The 21,351-nt window shown below is 40.8% G+C and overlaps 2 protein-coding genes across 2 annotated transcripts in view; one reads left to right on the top strand and one right to left on the bottom strand.

Annotated features, from left to right (window-relative positions):
* The window catches only part of LOC109037554 (maltase A3), a 29,978-nt gene extending 9,485 nt beyond the window's left edge, over positions 1 to 20,493 (top strand). Inside the window, exons 4-6 of the mRNA XM_019052287.2 lie at positions 11,501 to 11,694; positions 14,709 to 15,107; positions 18,047 to 20,493. Of these exons, the coding sequence (XP_018907832.2) occupies positions 11,501 to 11,694; positions 14,709 to 15,107; positions 18,047 to 18,250 (797 nt within the window). The 3' untranslated portion in view covers positions 18,251 to 20,493. The remainder of the gene's footprint in view (positions 1 to 11,500; positions 11,695 to 14,708; positions 15,108 to 18,046) is intronic.
* Positions 1,314 to 9,094, bottom strand: LOC109037595 (uncharacterized). The gene is given in 5 exon segments (XM_072299218.1): positions 1,314 to 2,169; positions 2,220 to 3,342; positions 3,345 to 4,636; positions 5,392 to 5,509; positions 8,826 to 9,094. Coding segments are annotated over 5 exon segments (2,973 nt in total). The 5' UTR covers positions 8,898 to 9,094; the 3' UTR covers positions 1,314 to 1,801.
* Positions 20,494 to 21,351: the final 858 nt, after the last annotated feature.

Here is a 21,351-nt window from a genome sequence, read left to right as displayed (position 1 = left end):
AAAATGGAACTAATCTATGTGATATATCGCATGTCGTTCTGACACAAAATATAGCGTCCATCGAATCACCTTAATACGGTGAGAAAAGAGATGGAAAGAAAATATACGAGGTATAAAAAAAGATGCTTACTTATATTGGTCCAGGATTATAAGATGGAAAAACATAAATACATAAATGATATGAGTATTACAGATAAAACAAGCTTTAAAATTAGAGATCTTCTAATAAACACAGAACTGTGAAGAATAGGGTCGGTAGCTGTAGTATTTTTGGAGCACTCTTGATTTATCTAGAGTTAGGAAAGTCACTTGGATGGTTAACTTGATGATCGCCTTCAATTCATCTGGGTAGGCAAGAAACCAACACGAAAAGTTATCGATCTGCAACATACATATTTATCTCGCCTCGCGCTTTGATTGAACCAATAAATGATTTGAAAATCTATAATCCTAAATATTTTCCACTTGATGCTCGTCTTAATTCTTTAATTTAGGCGTTTGAGTAACAAAATTACCGAGTAGCACGAAAAATAAACAATCATCTCGCTCCTAGTTTTGATCGAACCTATAAGTGTATGATATGTGGAACGGAAAGTGGCTTGGGGTTTGCCTCCAATTATACCGGACGTACAAATAAATATACCCAGGGAGTGTGAATAGAAATTTGTTCGATAACATACATTTATTACAATCCATGTTTTGAGTCAACCAATGGAAGATGAGATGTGCGATCCAATTCGTATGAATTTCGTTTACGCGAAGGTCGCCTTTAATTTTTCGGAATAGGTCACAGCCTCTTCCTGAGAGCACTAATTTTCATTACACATATTCTCACACGCAATTTTATTGCAATGTTTAAAAATATTTTGTTTGAAAGAGGGGAAAAAATGTGTAATATTTTTGCAGGACAACACAAAAATTGTTTGTCTGAAATTTTTGTGTATAATGTAAAACAAATAAGGAAAATTCGCAGGAAATTAAAAAAAAACCTGTTGACAAGGCACCTGAGACGGAGACAAGCAACAGCTTTATCAGCTCATCAGATTTGTGCACTAAAAAGAACTAAAAAATAAACTCTCAACCGTTTTCTTGCTCTGAGTTTTGCGTAGTCCCTACTTTGTTAAACTAAGTAAAAGAAGAATGCCAAAGAAACCCTGAACTCGGGGTTTTCAAAAATGTCATTGGGCCCTTCAAATATCCAATCTTGTGTTGCACACTTTGTAAACTGACTCATTTCGGATAAATTATCGCGCTTAAAGAAAGAATAACAATATTTAAGAGTTATTCCATCCATTATGCACTGCTTGCATGCCCATCGGGCCCAAAATCTAGAAACTTTTACACATCAGGAGATATTTGCAAATGTGGTGTCATCCGCAATGACCACCATTTCGTCTGGGTCGAACTTTCCCAGGTACTCATCAAGGAACGTTTGGACTTGAGTTTGCCTCACACTGCCATGTGAATCCCCTCGAGCGAACTCCTTGAAATTATGAATGATACCTGGAATACCTTGCAGTTTTCTGCTCTCTCGGGGCTCTTGTATTCCGTCTTGATTTTTACCCGCTGTACCAGATCTCCCCGCATCACACTTGTGTGAACTCTCTTTGCGAGAATCTTCTTCAATATTCCGATAGGTAGAGGACACTCAGAATTATAACGGTAAGGCGTACGCAATATGACGTAAACGTAATGATCTTTGCTGGCGTTCCTGCTTTGCCACCCTTGCCCCCGGTTCCATCCCTTCCTTTCTGTCCGTCCGTAACTATTTGTTGGATCGCATCGCTTTGACTCAGGCCGATCAGTCGAATTTGCCCAGATTTACCGCCTTTGCCTCCTGCCCCTCCATCAGTGCCATTGCCTCCATCACTACATTCAAGTCCATGGACTGTGCAAACTTGCGTTGGCGTTCCGAATAATAGCGATGAGAAGTATAACACTCTCGATCTTCTGGCCGAGATAGTCCATCTCCTTTAATGAAGCCCGGCTTGGTGCCGTCTTTCCCAGGATCTCCAGCCTCCCCTTCTTGTCCTGGGCCACCTCTGCCGCCGACAGACGAGATCGTCAGGAACTGACTGTTTTTAAATTTTTTCCCGATGCCGAAAAAGCTCCCAGCAGGACTTCCAGGCGGTCCTGGGTTCCCAGCGGATCCAGGATTCCGCAATTCTCCTTGGATTCAATCGATGTTTCTTGAGTAGCTCCCCACAAAGACCAGTTGCCATCCCTTGTCCAACCCGGTTGGAAGTTGGGTCGTGGCTCCTCGAATTTCCCCTCGGCACCATCCAAATTCAAGAGTCGGGCATCCACCGTTTCCCAGATGGGTGCGATCACGGAAACTTGCGCTTCGCTACCCCTCAGATCTAAATCCACGTCGAAGATTACCTTCTCCAAGGCGAAAATTTCAATGAAAGGTACTTTGCACACACTCAGACCGCTCGACACATCGGCGAGTCTAACAATGTGGCCTTTCGCTGTTAATTTGTTGTTGCTCTTATCGCAAAACACTCTCACGTTCGGTTTCAAGGCAAATTCCATCAGTGACTCGAGCTTCTGAAATTTCACCGGATCAATATCCATCTGATCGATATTGTTGATTTGACTCTCAGAGATTTCGACGTTATTCTCATAATGCATCTTAAAATTTTGTAGTACGCTAATTAAACTCCGCAATACCACTCTCTTTTCCAGATTATCTGAGGTATTTGATCGTTTAAAATATGCACTGACAAAATTAAAGAAACCAGAACTATCTTTCTGCACATCGTAGCTGAACAAAACGTCGCTGAGCTGCACCAAAAATTGGTAATAACTCTCTGTGTCGTTTAAGTTTTTGACAGCAGGCTTGAATTTGTAAATCCAGTCGGAAGATTTGCCAAGGGGCGCGCCGTAAGAGGAGCAAAACTTTAAGTAATCGTCATACTTCAATATACTTGTTAAATGTGCATCCGAATGGCTAACATTCAAATCCTGGAGGTTGCGGGACACCTGATGGACAAAACCCATCGGTGAAGTGGCGTTTTCATGCGTAAAAGCAAATGTACTGTACGCCCGTTGAAACAGCTCGTGTAAATATTGAAAATCGTTTAATTGTTCCTGTATCGACGAAAAGTGCTTCACTATTTCCTCCTGAAGTTTTTCAACATCTAATGAAATGCGCTCTTTTATTTTTTTCACCAAAATATGCAGACTGTTCTTGGATTTGCAAGAAATGGTTTGACCAAAATCGCTTTCATTGCAAGCGGCGTAGTCGGTGTTGAGATAAATAACTTTTTCGATTACCTTCTTACTGTTTAGCAGCGAATTGACCCTGGCGAGAGGACCTGCTTCGTCAGGTCTTCTAAAAATACCAATCTTAGGGTAAGATCGCCTTTCTGTTGCAGTAGAACATCGATGAATTTCAAGATGGGTATTGTTTTGGGTTTCATTTCGGTGAAAGTGTCGTTGTTTTGCATTTTGCGGTGCAATTCAGCCTTGACGATTTTTAAAAAGCCCGCGACAGATTCTACGACTTTCTCGTCAGGCACGAGAACTCCTTTCCTGTACTGATTCTCAACTTTCGTCACGATCAAGGCAATGCTCTCATTATACTTTTCTACGTCTTTGACGACTGACGTGACATGCTCCGCAAACGTCATGAAATCCTGCCTGTCCACACCGATTCTGACCGAAGAATGATTGATCGTGAAAATCAATTTGACTTTATCTAAACGTTTCAGTAATTCTTTGGTGAAATAAGTTGTCGTGATGTCATGAGCTACGCCTCTCGTGTCGCTGAAACCTGGACAGTCGTAAAATGTGGTGTTAGAAATTATGTCCACCATCGATTCGGGGTATACAGTCCACGAGGTAATCGTCGAGGCATTACTGATTCGACCCAAAGTATCATTAATGATGAAATCGCCGGAACCTGATACATCTTCAAACGATATTAAATTTTCCCCATCCCCCGTCATGAATTGGGTCAGCGTGCTTTTACCGGATCCCGTGTTGCCCAGTATCAATACTGCCTCAGACGGGTAGCTTGAACTATTCAATCTTTTCTCCCCTTCTTGCAAGAGATCCAGCGCAATTTGAGCCTCTGTTTCATTTCTGGATGGACTGGCGCTTTTTTCAAGGCTTAAACCGGTTTCAGAATTGCTTTCATTTTTCGCTCCCTGATTCAGGGTGATCTCTGGCTCAGAGACCACATTCCTAGCCTTCCGAGTGAGAACCGGAATGTTATCATCGATTCGATTGAAAAAATAATATGTAGGAAAATCGTATTGGGCACTGTTGATCTCCTGGTTTCCCGGGAGATGCAGGTCCATTTTCGGACCGGAGGGTGTTAAAATCGAGTCCATAGACGGATTATTTGAGAGGTCAGAATTCCAGCTGGGCTGCTGAAGTTCTGGTGGCTGATCATCGGGGACTATATATTCATTCACTTGGAGACTGGATTTCGAGTCGCCATGATTTTTCCTGAATCTATGTCGAAAGGGATTCTGACGCGGAATGACTTCGAGAGGTGATGGAACTTTTAAGTCGATAATATCCTCGAGTCTTTGAGTGTTTTGGTTGTCATCATTTTGAGACTGCTCATTAATTGGTGTAAGTATGTCAAACGGCTCGTCAGATCTCCAATCACCCTGCCGGAGTGCTGTGGAAACATAATTATTCACTTTTAACAATACTGTACCATGAAAAAGGGCTTGTCCTTGCTACTTGGGCACAGACTTTATTGCAGCAATTTACAAATTTACTTAGTTCCTACCAGAAGGAGCACCATAGGAGAGCTAACCAAAGCTCAAACTATTCTGTGAATTTGTCCTGACTGTTAGTGGCATTCCCTCCAAAATCACTTAAAAGTCAATCTTGAATCGTTCTCGTGTAGTTAAATTAAGTAAAAATGGACTTTTTTAAACGTGGCATCATCCTTCAAAAATTGGACGTATTTATGATAAAAGGAACCATGTGCATAGGGTTTATGTGCAACATAGTTCCGTTTAGCATAAATACGTCCAATTTTATGTATCACAGAAATGTATTTCGAAGGTATCCTAAAATCACAATTTTATGTCTATACAATAACTGTAAATATCATGCACTAAATGCTATTTAAATAGGTATTCCATCTATTATTACTTTTTAATGTGTTTTCTTATACGAGGGCTTCCGGAGATCAGGGAAAGGCGGATCCAGTGAATTATTGGCAAAATTGTTTTTTCTCCATTTAAACCTATGGGAATGTATCGATTTTTGAGGGACCAAGTGCTCCGACAAGAATCGATTATTTAACATGGGTTTAAATGGAGGAAATCCGGTGTTGCCAAACTGCTGGATCCGCTTCTGAAATCAGATTTTCAACAGGAACGATGCGTGGTTAACAATTTCAACGAAAGCGAGTAATCATACCATTAGAATTCTTTGACGGAAAGAATGAATATGCTGAGCCCGGACGAAAATGGGAATCCACAATCAGGGAAACATCATCAGCGATCGGTTGAGCGCTGGAGCGGATGTCTACGTTGCCCTGCAAAAAAAAACACGGACGAGGTCAAATTTCCCGAATCAATTTTAATAAACAAACCAAAAACTCGAATCCCTCAATTCTCAGCCAGTAATTGAAAATGACGAGTGACATGGATTATGGTTCGGTAACAGAAGTAGAAAGATCCGTTCGCTATCTCTACTTTGTGTGTAAAATAATGCGGCTATCCACTTATGTATGTTACTGTTCGAAACTCGGCTTTTGGCCCAAAATATCGAAAGAACTTATTCTGATAAGACGAAGTTTCGGTCACAATATCCTAACAGTAATAGCTGAAATATTCACCATAATTGATGTGGGTCAGTTAAGCGAATGCTCTAACGTAATTTTGAAGTTCTTCCGAAATTTCTCGGGATCGAATCTTGTACACCGATATGTGATGAGCCAGCGTGACATAACAATTAGGGATTTTGTTTAAAAATGTTATAAAATCCAGAAATCACCAGTCGATACATCAACCATCGAATCATTGTCCGAAGTGAGGAGGATCTATCTCGTTTACTAATAATTGTTAGTTGCTTGATGATAGAAAATAATCTCTTGCCCGGCTCAAGTATTAAAAATCGGCTTGGGGACATATCTCTGAAATGAAGGCATAAATCACCCAATTGATTCCGAATAATTCAATGAATATATTTCTTCTCCCATCAGATTTGACCTTTTCGAATCTCAACATCCAAGACACTGTAATTTTTGTTGATTCACTGAAAGACGTTACTAGACAACATGTAAAATTTACATTTCCCGTCATTTTTCAGCTGCCATTTTTAAACGGTGGTAAACGGTGGAAATCAAAAGATTATTTTTCAAAAGTCCTTCCCGGACATTCCGCGTCGGAAAGTGCCATACGTGGAGTGTTATATCTTGAGATTACTGAATTAAGCCCCCCCTCAGCTTCATCTCTGAGAAAAAAAAAAGAAAAATGAGGAGAGAGGACAAAGGACTCCCCATTAATCTCCTGAACTACGGTCGTGTTGAAACATCTTAACTTTGGCTTCTAGAATGATTCAAATTCTGTATAATAAGTTGAATTTTAAAGTGCACAGCAGTCGACGACTAAAAATGGCCCAGATATAATTCCATAAAATCCTTACGACTAAAAAACTTGAGAATTTCTAGGGAAAAATGCTTCATCAAAAAATTCACATTTTTCATCGTGAAATTCGATTTCAGGGTGAAACCATACCTTTCCATACATACAATACATTTCGACGGTGTAAGTCGGCAATTACATAACTCGGTTCGCGACGTGGAAGACTTCCTGTCATACTCTATTTTTTAAACGAAAAACTACCAAAGTAAGTGATTCTTTTCTCCGTGCGAGTAACATTCTGCAAAAATTTGCAGGAATGATGTCAATTTGTTCTCCAAATAAAAAAAAAATAAAATAAAAATAACTTAGAGGCGGAGACTTTCAGACACCGCAAACGAATTATTTGAGTGCGGACTTACGCCGTCGATATAAGTCGCTTCATACTATACTCCTCCAACCACAACCCCTCGGGCATCGATTACCAGTGGCGTGGCGTGCCTTGCGATATATCGCTGTTCTGCCATTTAAACCTATGGTAATGAATCGATTACCAAGGTGTTCGCTGCGAACACCCTGATTATCGATCCTTTCCATAGGTTTAAATGACATAACAATCGATATATCGCAAAGTACGCCACGCCACTGTCGAGCACCTTAACATTTCTGCTTCAATCCCATCCTTCCAACCTCTCATTGGGCACCCTCTGCGCCTTCTCCCAGGAGGAACCCAAGCAAGGACCTCCTTTGGCAACCTGTCTCCTTCCATTCTCTGAATATGACCATACCAAATAAGTTGTTTCGTCACAATGTCACGCACGATGATCTGTTAGGTATTCATGATCTCCCGCACCCTCTCATTCCTGACGCGATCCTATCTAGAAATACCAGCGGATCATACGCCAGGCATCCATCTCTGTTGACTCTAAAACCTCCGGGGTCCGCACTTTCATCGGCGGTACGTCACACCCGTGGGTTACTTTACTCTTGACAATCGGACAAATATCCATAAGGAATATACATATGGACGTATTTCTGTCAAACAGAACTATGTGCATTATGACGTGAGCCCCGGTATGCATATATTCTTATGGGTCTCAGGGCTCATGTCTTAATGCACATAGTTCCGTTTGATAGAAATACGTCCGTATGTTTGAACCGTTTCTCACGTGAGTATGTGCTGCGAAATCAGTGAAGTCCCGTGGTGGTGCACAGAAAAAAATGGATGGTGCTGACGACAGAACCTTCTATTCACAGGGCTCACCTGCAGTTTCTTTGTTACACTTACAGAACTTTTCTGACTCTGTTCCCACGACCGAAGTTCTGTTCTCACATCAAAAAAGTTCTGTAAGTGTTAATAAGAAACTGCAGGAGCCCTGTGAACAGAAGGTTCTGTTGTCAGCACCATCCAATATTTTCTGTGTGAAAATGAGAAGTGTAATCCTATCTTGCATGTAATGCTATCTTGGGGCACTGTAGAAATTTGGTGCTGGCTAAATAGCATATTTTTGATTTCAAATTAGGTGCAGAGTTGTCACAGGAATTTCTCTCTGTAGGGATTTAGGGGTAAAACGGTTCTGTAACTGTAACAAGAGCTTTCATTTTTTAGCACAAAACATTCAGTAATGAGAGCTGATGGTTCTGTTACTGAGATAATACACTTCTGTTGGTGTAACAAAACTCTTCAGTTAGAGTGAAAAAAGTCCTTTTGTAAGGGTCACAAACTTCCTGCGGGAGCCGTACGGACAGAGCAGATCTGTCACAACTATACTCTACCTTCTCTGCCCATTTCAAACCATTTATTTGCGTGTCGAGGAGTCAGGTCAAAATATTGGATGAAAGTTTTGGTTCAAAAGTTCCACCTCAAGCCATTTTCCAGAAATATATATTTCATTATATATACATAGAATTAGAATTAGAAATATTTCTAAATGCTATTTTTCGCCTTTAATCAATCAAGTGTGTTGTAAGATGACTCTTCAACTTTAATTATTAATCATTTGAAAAACTTTCATCATATAGAACTTTTCTCCTATTTTTAAAAATGAGAAGTTATTAAATGAAAACTTGATATGTTTAAAATCTCATCCCATCATACTTTCAGTGATTCTTATCTCCATGTTTTACTTCCCTTGACTTTGTTTCCATTTCGATTTCCTGTCTCCAGCTTTTCTCTCGGATTAAAAATAACAGGCTACAAGGACAGGATTAATTAATGCATACATAGAGCTAAACAAGCATTAGAACATGTAATATACATTATCTTACCTCAATTGAAGTAATAAGTATCAAACAAGGGAAGACGGCCTTTAAAATTGCTTTGCCACTGTAGTCCTCCATATTTAATGAGCGTTGGTTTTTTTCGATGTTTTTTTACAGGAAACAATAACACATTTTAAAACATTTTAAAATTGGAAAAAAGAATACCTAAACCAAGTTATGTGCTTCCACTCACTGCACAACAGAGAGTGCAGTGATGAAACAAAGTGGAGTTGCAGGCTGCTGGAAAAAGACAATTTTTAACTTTCCTTTGCCAATTAGACGGAGTTCACGTCCATATAGCGTCGATCAGAGAGATATTTTACTATCATTTCCGACCTTGCCTGATAAAACAAAGTATAAGGAAGAAAAAATCTTTGAAACTTGCTGATATAAGTCAATTTGCTGAGACATAATCAAAAAGTCAGAGTTCGACAGATTGTGACTCACGGTCCACGAGCAGTTAGAAAAGGGTCATTTTTATCTGTTTGGTCTTCCATCTATCTTTAATTCGATTTGTAAGCTATTATCGAGATACACAGTAGTTCTGAAATATTTACCTGTCTAATTGATTTTATCTATCTACCATTTGCACGTAGTAATATTTTTTTATTTAATAATTCCACTGGCAAGCACAGACGAGTATTTACGTTCTGCACTAAGCATTGTCCGGCGCAGAATCATGTTTTAGAGTGTAAATTTTTAAGATTTCCTTTTAATTCAAGTGCAAGCAACCCACATATGCTTCGTATGTTCTTAATTGATCATTTAGACCGGACAACAGCTATTATTTGAGCAAATCCTAACAAATTATGCTAATTAAGGTCAGGGGGGACTTAACGATCTTGACGGATTTTTTAATCTCACATTTTCAAGTGACTCATCCGTCTATGAATTCACTAGATATGTGGTCGGAAATTAGCAATACACGGTCATATTTCTCGATCTTTTCAATTATGGGCAATTGTACCTATTTAACTGTGTTTGAATGTGATAAAGGAAAGTCACTCATTGTCAGTTATGAGCTGGGTTTGAATCGGCTAGGCATCTAAACTAACTCCACGTTGAAAAAAAATGTATCGCCCGAAAATGAAGGCGCTCTTAACCCGCTAACGGAGCGCCAGCCATTAAACAATCTCAGTGTTGGGATGGCGCGGTGGTCACGCATTCGCTTATCCATGGCGGGCAAGAAAAACCGTTGATGGTGAATTAGAAAATCGAGCACCTTGATTTAAATGGAAATTTTTCTAAATGTCCATCCTATTTTATTTATTTTGAATGAACAAGAACTATTTTATCTTTGCTTTCATGCCTTACGAGGAGAAGAAAAGTCAAAGAAATTTTCAAGAGATGACTGCAGGACGTCATATCGTTCTCAATTTTAGATTCTTTAGGGTCAAACTTGCCACAAAATTTCCAGATTTTCTTACTCCATGTAATGTTACTGAAAACTCAGATATAAAGCTCTGAAAGTTAAGGTCCCTTTTCACGAATCCGTTCACATATCGATGGCCAAAGTACGAAACCACCTATCTCCATTTGCGACGTAGCAGACACTCTACCATGATTTATTTTTTCGTCAGACAACCTATCAACTTAATTTCTTGAAAACATTCCTAATTTTTCTTCTTTATTAGCAGGATACTCCGTGGAAATCTCTAGCTATACAGTTTTATTTCCAAAAAAAATAAAATAGCAGCAGAGATTTTCAAACACCGCAATAAAACTACGCAACGGTACCCCTGAATCCCCCCTCCAAAAAAACTAGATGGCAAACGATTCTGGCATACGGACTGTGTATCCCTTCCGAATGCCATTCTATTTTTTGCGGAGGTATTACTTGAGCCGTTTTGATTTAACGATAGCGGGAAGCAGGGGTGTGCTCGTGAGGGAGGGATGAATGAGTGGCGTGGCGTGCTTAGCGATATCGACGTGGAAACTACCGAGCCGCGGATCGTGCGTTATCGGTGTTCACAAAGCTCTCGCTGCCGCGCATGGTTAGTATTTTTGGCTTAGTCGACGAAATCAAAAATCCTCCTTGAAATTTTCACAGGAGAATTTTACATTGTCGGCCAACTAACGAGCACAAATCTACATGCAAATTTTTCAAGACTAGACGTTAAGCAGTTTTCGATTTAACGAATAAAGTGGGAGCAGGAAGTGTGCGACGTGGCGCAGGGACCGAGATACGTGGTTGGTAGTTTAGCGATATATTGATTGATCCTCCATTTAAACTTATTGTAAAGGATCGATCAACTGGGTGTTCGCAGCGAACACCTTCATAATCGATTCTCTACGATAGCTTCAAATAGGGAAACATCGATAATCGATCGTAGGGGATGGAGAGGAAGACGCAACCACCTTCATCCTGGAGCCCCCCCCCCCCCCCCCATCCGTTTGTGACAAGGCGCCTCGTACAAATTTACAAAAGAGAAGGTCCCTTTTTTGTCCCTTTTTGTGCCTTGTTGACACAGTTGGACGATTATCTACTCAGGGGCGTAGCTAGGAAATTTCTCGGGGGGGGGGGGCATGGGTTCCCCTCTCGTGGTGAAGAGAGCGGGGGGGTGAGGAATGGAGGATCCCGTTTTTCTGGGGGGGGGGGGGCACGAGATTTCTGGGGCGGGCAGGCCCCCCAGGACCCCCCTAGCTACGCCCATGTATCTACTTCTCTACGTTTGTTATAGGTAACCATGACAATCACAGAGCCGCAACGCGCTTTGGACGAGACTTCATGGATAGTCTGCACATGATCCAGTTTATTCTGCCGGGCACCGTTGTCACGTACATGGGCGACGAGATAGCCATGCAAGACGCCTATGTTAGTTGGTCTGAAACGGCCGATCCGCAAGGACTCAACGCTGGAAAGGAGCGATTTGAGGTGTGGCTTTAAATGTGAAGAACCCTTCGGAAAAAGGCCACAACGGGCCTGTTGCAAACTTTTGCTAGAGCAAAAAGTAAGTGTCTAAAAATCTTGACGAGCGCATCGGCAAAGTCTGAAATGCACTCCTTCTTTCACAGTTTGCATGAGAAATTTGCGTTTTTTCGAGCTGCCCGCTTCAAAAACGATACCACGGCACAGGTGAACATTCGTTAGAGGAGTCATTCCATCTAACCCTTGCTCACAAGGATACCACGCAATATTCAACATAGCCGACGCCAATCCGCCTGAATACATGTGACGGGACGATGATTATAACCACCTGATAACAATCGGCGTGTTCACATTCACATTTTTCTCGCGTTGATAGGTATCCGCCTTCATTGACCTCGTGCTCCTCAACATGGGCGCGGAAGCGTCGGCCATGTTGAGCAGGGATTGAATGGAACGACTCCTCTAACGAAATGTTCACCTGTGCTGTGGTATCCTTTTTGTAGCGGGAAGCTTAAAAAAACTCAACTTTCTTACGCGGATTGTAAAGTTAGGAGTGCATTTCAGAGTTTGCCAATGCTCTCATCGTGATTTTTGAGACATTATCTATAAGGAACAACTCTTATTTTTGCCCTAGCAAAAGTTTGTAACAGGCCCATTGCATCTGTCACTGCTAAATTGTTGCTAATTGTGCCGAGTCATAATTGGATGCGTTTTTTGACAATCAGAGGCTTCTAGTTTCTTGCCTTCTATATATGAAATGTTCTATGGTTACGAGGTAATTATCCTTGATTTCCAGTGCAGGGTTACGTTTTGAAATAAAGGTGTAGTTGCACAATCTCAGCAACACTAGATGGACATGTGCCTTTTTTCCGAATGCTCATTTAATTTTTTTATTCAAGTTTGATTTGTACATATATCCTCTTAGTCCAGTGAGCTGATCCTTGAAATTTGTAGACAAAGCGATAGACAAAGAAGACAAAAAGGATATGCACGGAGAAAAAAAACTCGTGCTTGGGACCCGAAGTTTAGGTCATATGGGTCTCTGAAGTTTTCAGATTGAGCATCTGAACACTTTAAGTCTAGCTGCCGAGGTTCGGATCACATATCTGAAACTTCAGTTCTTATACATCTGAAGTACTTCGGTTCTCACATCCGAAGTACTTCGGTTCTCACATCTGAAGTTCTTCAGATGTAAGAACTGAAGTTTCAGATGTATGATCCGAACCTCGGCAGCTAGATCTAAAGTGTTCAGATGCTCAATCTGAAAACTTCAGAGATCCATATGTCCTAAACTTCGGGTCCCACGCACGAGTTTTTTTTCTCCGAGTGGAGAGATCCAATTGGTGGAAGCAAGTGGTTGCAATGGACAAAGGATTTAGGTAATGGACTAACAAACAGCAACACACGAGAAACCCTTTAGCTAGTCCATCATTTGCTCCCTTAATCTACAAGCACCACCCATTTCAACTAAAAGATTGGTGGACCCCAATAAATTAGGTTACTGACCGAAGTGTTGCGGCACCACCACAATTGATTGGAATTTCTCGTACGATATCATCCGACAAATTCGGGTAGTACTAACATTTTAGAACTCTAACACTTTTTCTCTGTGTACGGAAAAAAATGGATTGCTGATCTAACAATTAAATTGTTTAAAAATGTGTCTGACATGTTTCAAATGTACATTTTACGTAGGCCCTGGTAAAAATTGGCAGTAGAATCTGTGTTCCAAAATACCATGGACCTACAGCCGGCTGTAAGATTTCCAATAGCTTCTATAGCCGGCTACACAATTTCTTATAGCCTTTTATAGCCGATGACGATTAAGCAACAGCCAGGCGATAAAGTGTATGCTAAACGTCATTAATTACGGATGCTACGACTTAGTGATTTTTTGGACCACTGCTTTCTTTTTGGGCCGTAGTATCTTGATTTATTTTGCGAGGAAAGCTCCGTACTTTTGATGGATGCCTGCCATTCCTAATATATTAGAGCGCCTTCAGTTTCGTATGATACTGTGCAATACCTCTGGTGTGAAATAGTTGCTTCAAGCGCCGTGGCAGGCGGGCAGCCAGCGCGAAACACGCATTGGCGCCTACAAACCTAACAGGGATACTTCACGCGTTGCGCAATGCGTGAAGTATCCCTGTTAGGTTTGTAGGCGCCAGTGCGTCGCCGCTCCGCTTTGTGTTAGGCTCTAATATTTAATCTGGCGGAGTCAGCGTTATTCAACTCATGGAACTCATTCACATTGGAATGTTTGCACATCCTGTATGGATTGTCCTCATTTTAATTGATGAAAAAAAAAATATGTACTAAAAGAAAATATAATGTGTGTTTTGTAAATATTAAGGTGGTTCCGTATCAAACTTAATGATTTCCAAAGCATACGAATTTCTACACAATTTCTTATAGCCTTTTATAATTGACGGCGAAAAAGCAACAGCCAGGCGATAAAGTGTAAAGCCCGGCGATAGGAACTATAGCCCGGCTGCATAGTTTTTTATCGCTTCGTATAGCTCGGCCGTATGATTTTCTCCGCATTCTACAGCCAGCTATATGATTTTCTGTAGCCTTCTTTAGCCGGCTATAAGAATTCCTATGGTATTTTGAAACGCAGCTCTTACCGCCGATTTTTACCAGGGAGGAAAGCTAATTTAACGACGGGTGTGGTGAAATTAGCATTTTCTTACTGTACAATCTACATTGGAACATGTCGGACACATTTTTAAACAATTTAATTGTTAAATCAGCAATCCATTTTTTCCGCGCACAGGGAAAAAGTGTCAGAGGTTTATCTCCTAAAATTTTAGTACTACCCGAATTTGTCGGATGATACGGGAAATTCAAATTAATTGTGGTGGTGCAGCAACATTTCGGTAATTAACTAATTTATTAGGGCCCACCAATTTATTGGTTTTTTTTTTAAACTAGAAAATTGTACAATGCGAAACTTGATTTTTTTTCCGTGTGTCTATTTCCGGCGCTGGGCCTTGATGTTATTGGACGTGTTCCCTCAGGAAAAGTCCCGCGACCCGGAGCGATCACCGTTCCAGTGGAATTCTTCCGTCTCGGCGGGGTTCTCGAGCAACTCGACGACGTGGCTGCCGGTGAACGCCGACTTCTGGGACTCCAACGCGGCCGCACAGGCCGACACCAAGTCCCACCTAAGCGTGTTCAAGTCCCTGTTGGCCCTCAAGCGGCTTCCGGTCCTGCAGCAGGGATCCCTTCGGCTCTGGTCTGAGGGCGACGTCCTCGTCATCGCCAGGGATCTCGAGCAGGTCTCCTACGTCGCCGTAGTCAACGTCGGCCATTTCCAGACGACTTTCAACTTGAGTCGGCTCCTCCCTCTCCCCGGTCAGTGGCGTGTCTACGCCTCCAGTCTCAACTGCGAGCACCAAGAGGGCCAGCTTCCACAGGTATGTCTCTTTTTTTACGCATGAAACACACAATTAAAACAGATTTATGTGTAGGCTTTTTGGGGGGGTCCATTTTTAAAATAAATAAAGCTGTGAAAACTGTATTTTATGCTTTTAACGTAATGCGCAGGTAGTTTCGATCGTTTGTCTATAAGAAAATTTCTTAGCGGTAGAGTAATTCTTATCGAAATTGATCGTTGAACTCAAATGAAGCCTAAAAAAACGCGCCTGATGAGCTCAACGGTGAGCTCATTTTCGGGAAACAAAAATACGCGTTTACGGTTTCCTTGGTAACCTTTGTTTGCTATCAGCTGATGTTTTATTTCCATTTCCCAGCCAAGTCGACGGAGTTTATACGTTCTTTCTTCACTAAATACATTTACTAACACCTGAGCGCTTTTCTAATACGACAGTATTAGAACTTTCCCGCTTGTTTTTTTCTTTCTTCCTTTTTTTATGCATGAGCCACAGAACTAAAGGTATGTTCATTGCCCGAAAGGTTGTGGTTCGCCAGGGGGCAGTGGAGGTTAGGTGTCGCGGAGCGCTAGGGAGTGCTATAAAGCGACTAAAGGTATACCACAGAATTAAACGGGGAAAAAGAACTTTAATAGTTACAAAATTCCTTTTCCGATCCCCAGGAAATCTAGTAGCTAATAATAGATTTCTGATAATGCTTTTTAATACGACTGTTGAAAGTAACCAGATCCATGATTTACACTAATGGAACTACTTGGTTATGTAGAACTGGATGGAATTTTGCAAAAAGGAACCAAGAGCAACCCAATGTTGCTAGGATTGTGCAATTTACAATCTTCGCAATAAAATTACTGGAATCGTGCAAAAAATTAAATTGACCGAGATAATTTTCGTTTTTAATTTATAGTTGATTGGGAGTAAAGATATAACTTGTTTAGATTATCAGTTTATATTTGCAGGGTAAATCGAGTTGCACAATCTTAGCAACATTGAAATGCTCTTGGTTCCTTTTTGCAAAATGCAATCCAACTGGTGATTAGATTCCTGTAGGATCATTTCTTATCAGGAATTGATAAAACAATCGTTCTTTTTCCATGTACCTAAGTCCTCTAATATACTTGTTCAGGTTCGATTTACAGTATAAAGTAGTAGTAGTAGTAGTAGTAGTAGTAGTAGTAGTAGTAGTAGTAGTAGTAGTAGTAGTAGTAGTAGTAGTAGTAGTAGTAGTAGTAGTAGTAGTAGTAGTAGTAGTAGTAGTAGTAGTAGTAGTAGTTACAAGGTGGTGAACTGTTGCTGGGTCCACACTTTTTCGCGGGGAAAACAAAGTCAAAAAGTTCAAAAAAGAGGTTGTTCCAAGAACGCCGATTTTGTGTAATGTGTAAATTTGAAAAATAAGAACATTTTGCTCTTATAATTTTTTGGATGCGGTGACTAGTTTCTGAGATATCGGACACGGTAGATTCAACGCTGAACTCATGTGAGTTGAAATCTCTAGTCATAAGAGTTGGAATCTCTAGTCATATGAGTCGGCGAAAAGTGAAAAGAGAAATTCTGCTCATATGAGTTAAATTCTATTCATATAAGTTGAAATTCTAGGGACGTTTCCTTCAAAAAGCTCCGTACTCTTAAAAGATGCCTGTCATTTTTAATATGTTGGAGCGCCTTCAATTTCGTATAGTGCTGTGCAGCACCTCTGTTGTGAAATAGTTGCTAGAGGCGCCACGGCACGGCGTGGCGCGGCGGCGGGTAAGCGGCCAGCGCGGAACGCGCACTGGCGCCTACAAACCTAACAGGGATACTTCACGCATTGCGCAATGCGTGAGGTATCCCTGTTAGGTTTGTAGGCGCCAGTGCATGTGTCGAGCTGGCAGCACGCCGCGCCGCCGCTCCGCTCTGTGTTTTCTTTGGCTCTAATATTCAGACTCGCGGAGTCAACCTTTTTCAACTCATGATTTTGAAATGTTTGCTCACACTGCTTCAAAAAGTTCAAAAAAGAGGTTGTTCCAAAAACGCCGATTTTGCCCCCCCCCCCCCCCCCGGATTTGGCCCAGACTTTGCTCAGATGTTGTACTAGGTGTCCCCGATTTTTTTTTCAGAATTGGTATTTTCTGAAAAATCCGACGCGTCTGTTTCTATGGCTGCATTCACAAACAGCTCGCAAACCGCACCCGAAACTCCAATAACAACTCAACCAATGCCTAATCTCACATTTGGACATTTGCCTACTTTTGGACTTATTTGTCTGCTGGACATTACTGATATTTGGCCTTTTTAGATTTTTGGGCATTCAGGGTTTGGACATTTTGACTTTTGGATATTTTTTTTGGACATTTTGACCTATCACCTTTTCTAGTGTTTCACTAAGCTCTTGAAATTGCTTCCAAATGTTTCTTGCACAGTTTTATTGTTAGTCAAAATGTTTTTACGGATCTGAGTGTTTCCTTGGACATTTTAAAATCACCTAGTGCGACACCCACACACACCCTCACAAACAAAATTCCGACTTTAAGTTTTTAAGTATGTTCCTTGCAAATCATAGACATTTCACAGAAAGTTTCAAGGAGTTACGTTGTTTAGTGTTCTATTGAAAAGAGGAGCCGTGAGAGAAAATTAGGGTCCGTGAAACGTAGTTAGGTTGATTTGTGTTCAACCAATTTGATACGCCTTGTCTCCACGGGATTTTTCCCAAGTTCGAATCGCAGGAATGAAACTTCTGGGATTTTTCCCCGTTAAAAAACGCAACAAAATTTCCTCTTCTACTTTTGAAGTCATTCCTGGGCCTCCACAAGGACTCTAAGTTGGTACTGTGATTAGTATTGACTAACTCAATATTTTTCCCAACTTCGCGAGTGAGATTTTTCCCCGGGACAAATCCCATGAAACGTCCCATGGAGACAAGGCCATAGAGTGTGCTGTCAGAAGTAATTGTCTCATTAAATGAATATTTTTTTTGTATCGTTCAGGTGGAGTCTTTGATTCTTCGTCCAAAGGCTGGACTCGTGCTCTCCAATGATACGAGCATCGAGACGCAGCTTGAGCGGCCTCCGACTCAGAGCAGTCCCAGCAGCAGCGCCGCCGCCACCATCTTCCTTCGAGGCTCCTCCTATGCGGCTAGTTACCTTTTCCCGGCTCTCTTCTTTTTCGCTACCAAGTGGAACTTCTCCTGATTCATCCATCACTTGATCCAAGGGTCATTCAAGCATTACATCTTGTATTTAAGCCTACTTTTTAAGCCCCCTCCCAATTGTACGACAACCTCCCACTCCTCGTTTTGAATTACGGGGCACCGCCCTGATAATTACACCAATTTTTCAGAAAATAACCTAGAAAACCTGAGGAATAGCTGAAAAATTATTTTTATTGAAAAAAAGCGTTATCCGTGATTCATATTTTTTTCAAGCGAGAAGCTCACATGAGCTACTTGACTTGCCCCTCCCCTTCCATAAGCCAGTATTTAAGATTATATACCATCTCGTCCAAGATTTTGGACTCCACGCTCATCCTTGATATACTTGCCTGCTCATCTCGTTCAAGAGGCATAGAGCATAAAAGTTTTTCAAGGGACCTGCGGACCTCAAAGAGCCGGCTCAGCGCCGCGCTGATTGAGCGGAGCGTAAGTGGAACTAGAATGCCTTCAATTATTGGTGTATGCAACGAGGACAACATTTGAGCACGAATAGTTGTATCGAAAAGTTAGTAAGGATCCGGCTCGAAGTGACGTTGCGCTTCGCTTATAAAATCATGATGCTGGGGCTCTATTATCTTACATTGTTAAAATAAAAATACTTAAGCCTGATAGCGCTCTTCTAATCCTCTATAAAATAAGCGCCTTTAAGAATACAAAAAAAAATTTACTTTGTTGTATAACATCTTATTATCACCATATTCTTTCTGAGATCCTCTAATGCGGCATTCTGTCTTGCGACTTACCATATCTGAAACTTATTTGAAGAAATCAAGATACCGTTACCATTAATTAAATGATACAAAAATAATAATGTCTGATTGACTGAGGATAAATATCTGAGATCTGCAACTATGGCGATCGTCCGAAAACCGCTAGAAAATGTGATGATTTTATCCAGGATCATATCAGCATGTCGATCGTTGAATCGTTATTAAGTAACCTTGATCGATAAAAAGCATTGCTCAGATAGGGATTTTTTCGAGCAGGATCATTCGATAACGATTCAACAATCGACCCGCAAGACTTTCTATTCAATAGACCGTATTCGATAGTGGTTCGATGTATCGTTTGGTTCAAAACAATAGAACATAACCTCAATCAAAACCATTTGGATTTAAGTTGGAAAAGCTGAAAATGAGAAAATTCCTCACAATTTCACTTTGCATTGGCATTTGGTACTCAAAAGAATGAAAAAATCTATTTCAAAAGACTCGTTCCCTCAGATTTCTGAATTGACTTTTGAGGCTATGTTTATGTTTTGAACCAATCGATATCGATACAATCTCACCCGTTTGATGTATCGAATACGATCTATATGTTGAGTAAAAGGATTTTACCGGTTTCGATCTCATAATATTACTAGGGGGCTATGCTCCCTGGCCGCTACGCGGCCCAACCCGGCCCAGAGGGCACTTCGCGTTCTCTTAGGCCCGCGTCGACAAAAGAACGACCAAAAAAATGAAAAGATTTTCATACCCGACTTTCATCAATCCAATCTCCCTCTGGCCGGGAACAATTGGACCAATAAGAATCGAATGAAAAAATCGGCATATATTTCCAACTTCACGCCAAGTTTGAAACGAAATGGAACGGAGCTTTTCGTCACTTTTGGATAGTATGTACCAAAGGACCATCCCTTCGATTCACTTACCCTACTAACAAACCAAGATTCAACATTTCCGCTTACTTCAAATTTTGCCCCCCTTTCTGAGCTTTCTGGTCTCCTCTAATATAAAAAAACCTGGGTCCTATTTTCACATTCTGATTACAGCGGGCTCATCTGGGAACTATCGCCTGTCGATGACCGCAAAATTCATGGGAATTGATCCAGTAGAGCACTCAAATGAACTATGGCAAAAAATAGAAAAATACATTGTTTAAATGGGAGAATTCGCAACTTTACCACGCAATATAAAACAACCTGGGTCATTTTTTCAAAATCTGAATAAAGCGGACTCACTTAGAGACAATTACTCGTCCGTAGCCGCAAAAATCATGGAAATTTGCCCGGTAGAACGCTGGAACTAAGCGTTACCAGATACGCAAATTAGGAGGTCTCGGAGCTTATAGTATAGAAGATAGATATCAAAATAAGTTGATAATTGAAAATGTTCACTCTCTTAAAAGGAGTTTTTAAAGGTGTGCTATTGTTTTTTCTTGATTGTTGAAGTTTTTGGTGTAGAATCCATTACTTCGTATTTTAGACGACCGAACTCAAACTATTTCCTCCTTGAATTTCTTTTTCTTTTAAGATTAGCGTTTCAACAGAAATAATCCCATGAGCCACGAGACTCTAATCATACCGGGTGATAAAGGGACAATACTCGTGCGACCACTCTTAACTTATCTTGATCACATAAGGCAGGAAATACGAGTAATGATCAAAGTCATTAGATTTATTTATTAATAATTAACAATTTACAATGTTTTCTAAATATTATTTTCACCTCAAAGCGTTTGCTGCTAGTACCCAGGAGCGTTCCGACACATTTATCGGAGAATTGAGCGTTTGCTCTCGGCCCTTCTGCAATTATGAGATTAGTCCAAAGATCCTTCAGGAACTTAAATTAATGACGCAGGTGGTGCTTTTATGCCAACTTTCAAAGAATTAAAGGCATTTTTTTTTTTTAAATGTACAGTCCTTCAAAATGAGCTTTCCGTGTGATTTTGCTAAAAATGGACCTTGGCCCCTAGCCTCCCTGAATTTCAGCGTACCCCAAAATCATTTGACGTGCATAAAGAGACCATAGATATGGTCTTCTCTGCAAAGAGGGTTATTCAAAATCGGCGATTTAACCCCAATGCTTGGATTTTGCCCGGAGTTGGATATGTTGTTCCCTATCACAAGACACGCCTTTTTCCGGCATTGCAAGTTCACCCGAAATTTTTTCCCGCGCGCTACAGCGTTGCCAAGTTGAAAACAGGCAAATTCCCGTTAAGTGACATTAAAAATGACTATGAAGATCGGTTTTAACGAAAATTTCTCTAAAAATACTGCACTATTTAGGAAATGACCATGTTTTTTAATGTCGCATTAAATTTTAACATGCATATTGCCAATTTCCGATTTTTAAATTCGAC

This window comes from Bemisia tabaci, chromosome 4 (genome assembly GCF_918797505.1).
Source record: "Bemisia tabaci chromosome 4, PGI_BMITA_v3".
Lineage (NCBI taxonomy): Eukaryota > Metazoa > Arthropoda > Insecta > Hemiptera > Aleyrodidae > Bemisia > Bemisia tabaci.
This window is presented reverse-complemented; position numbering and strand designations above follow the sequence as displayed.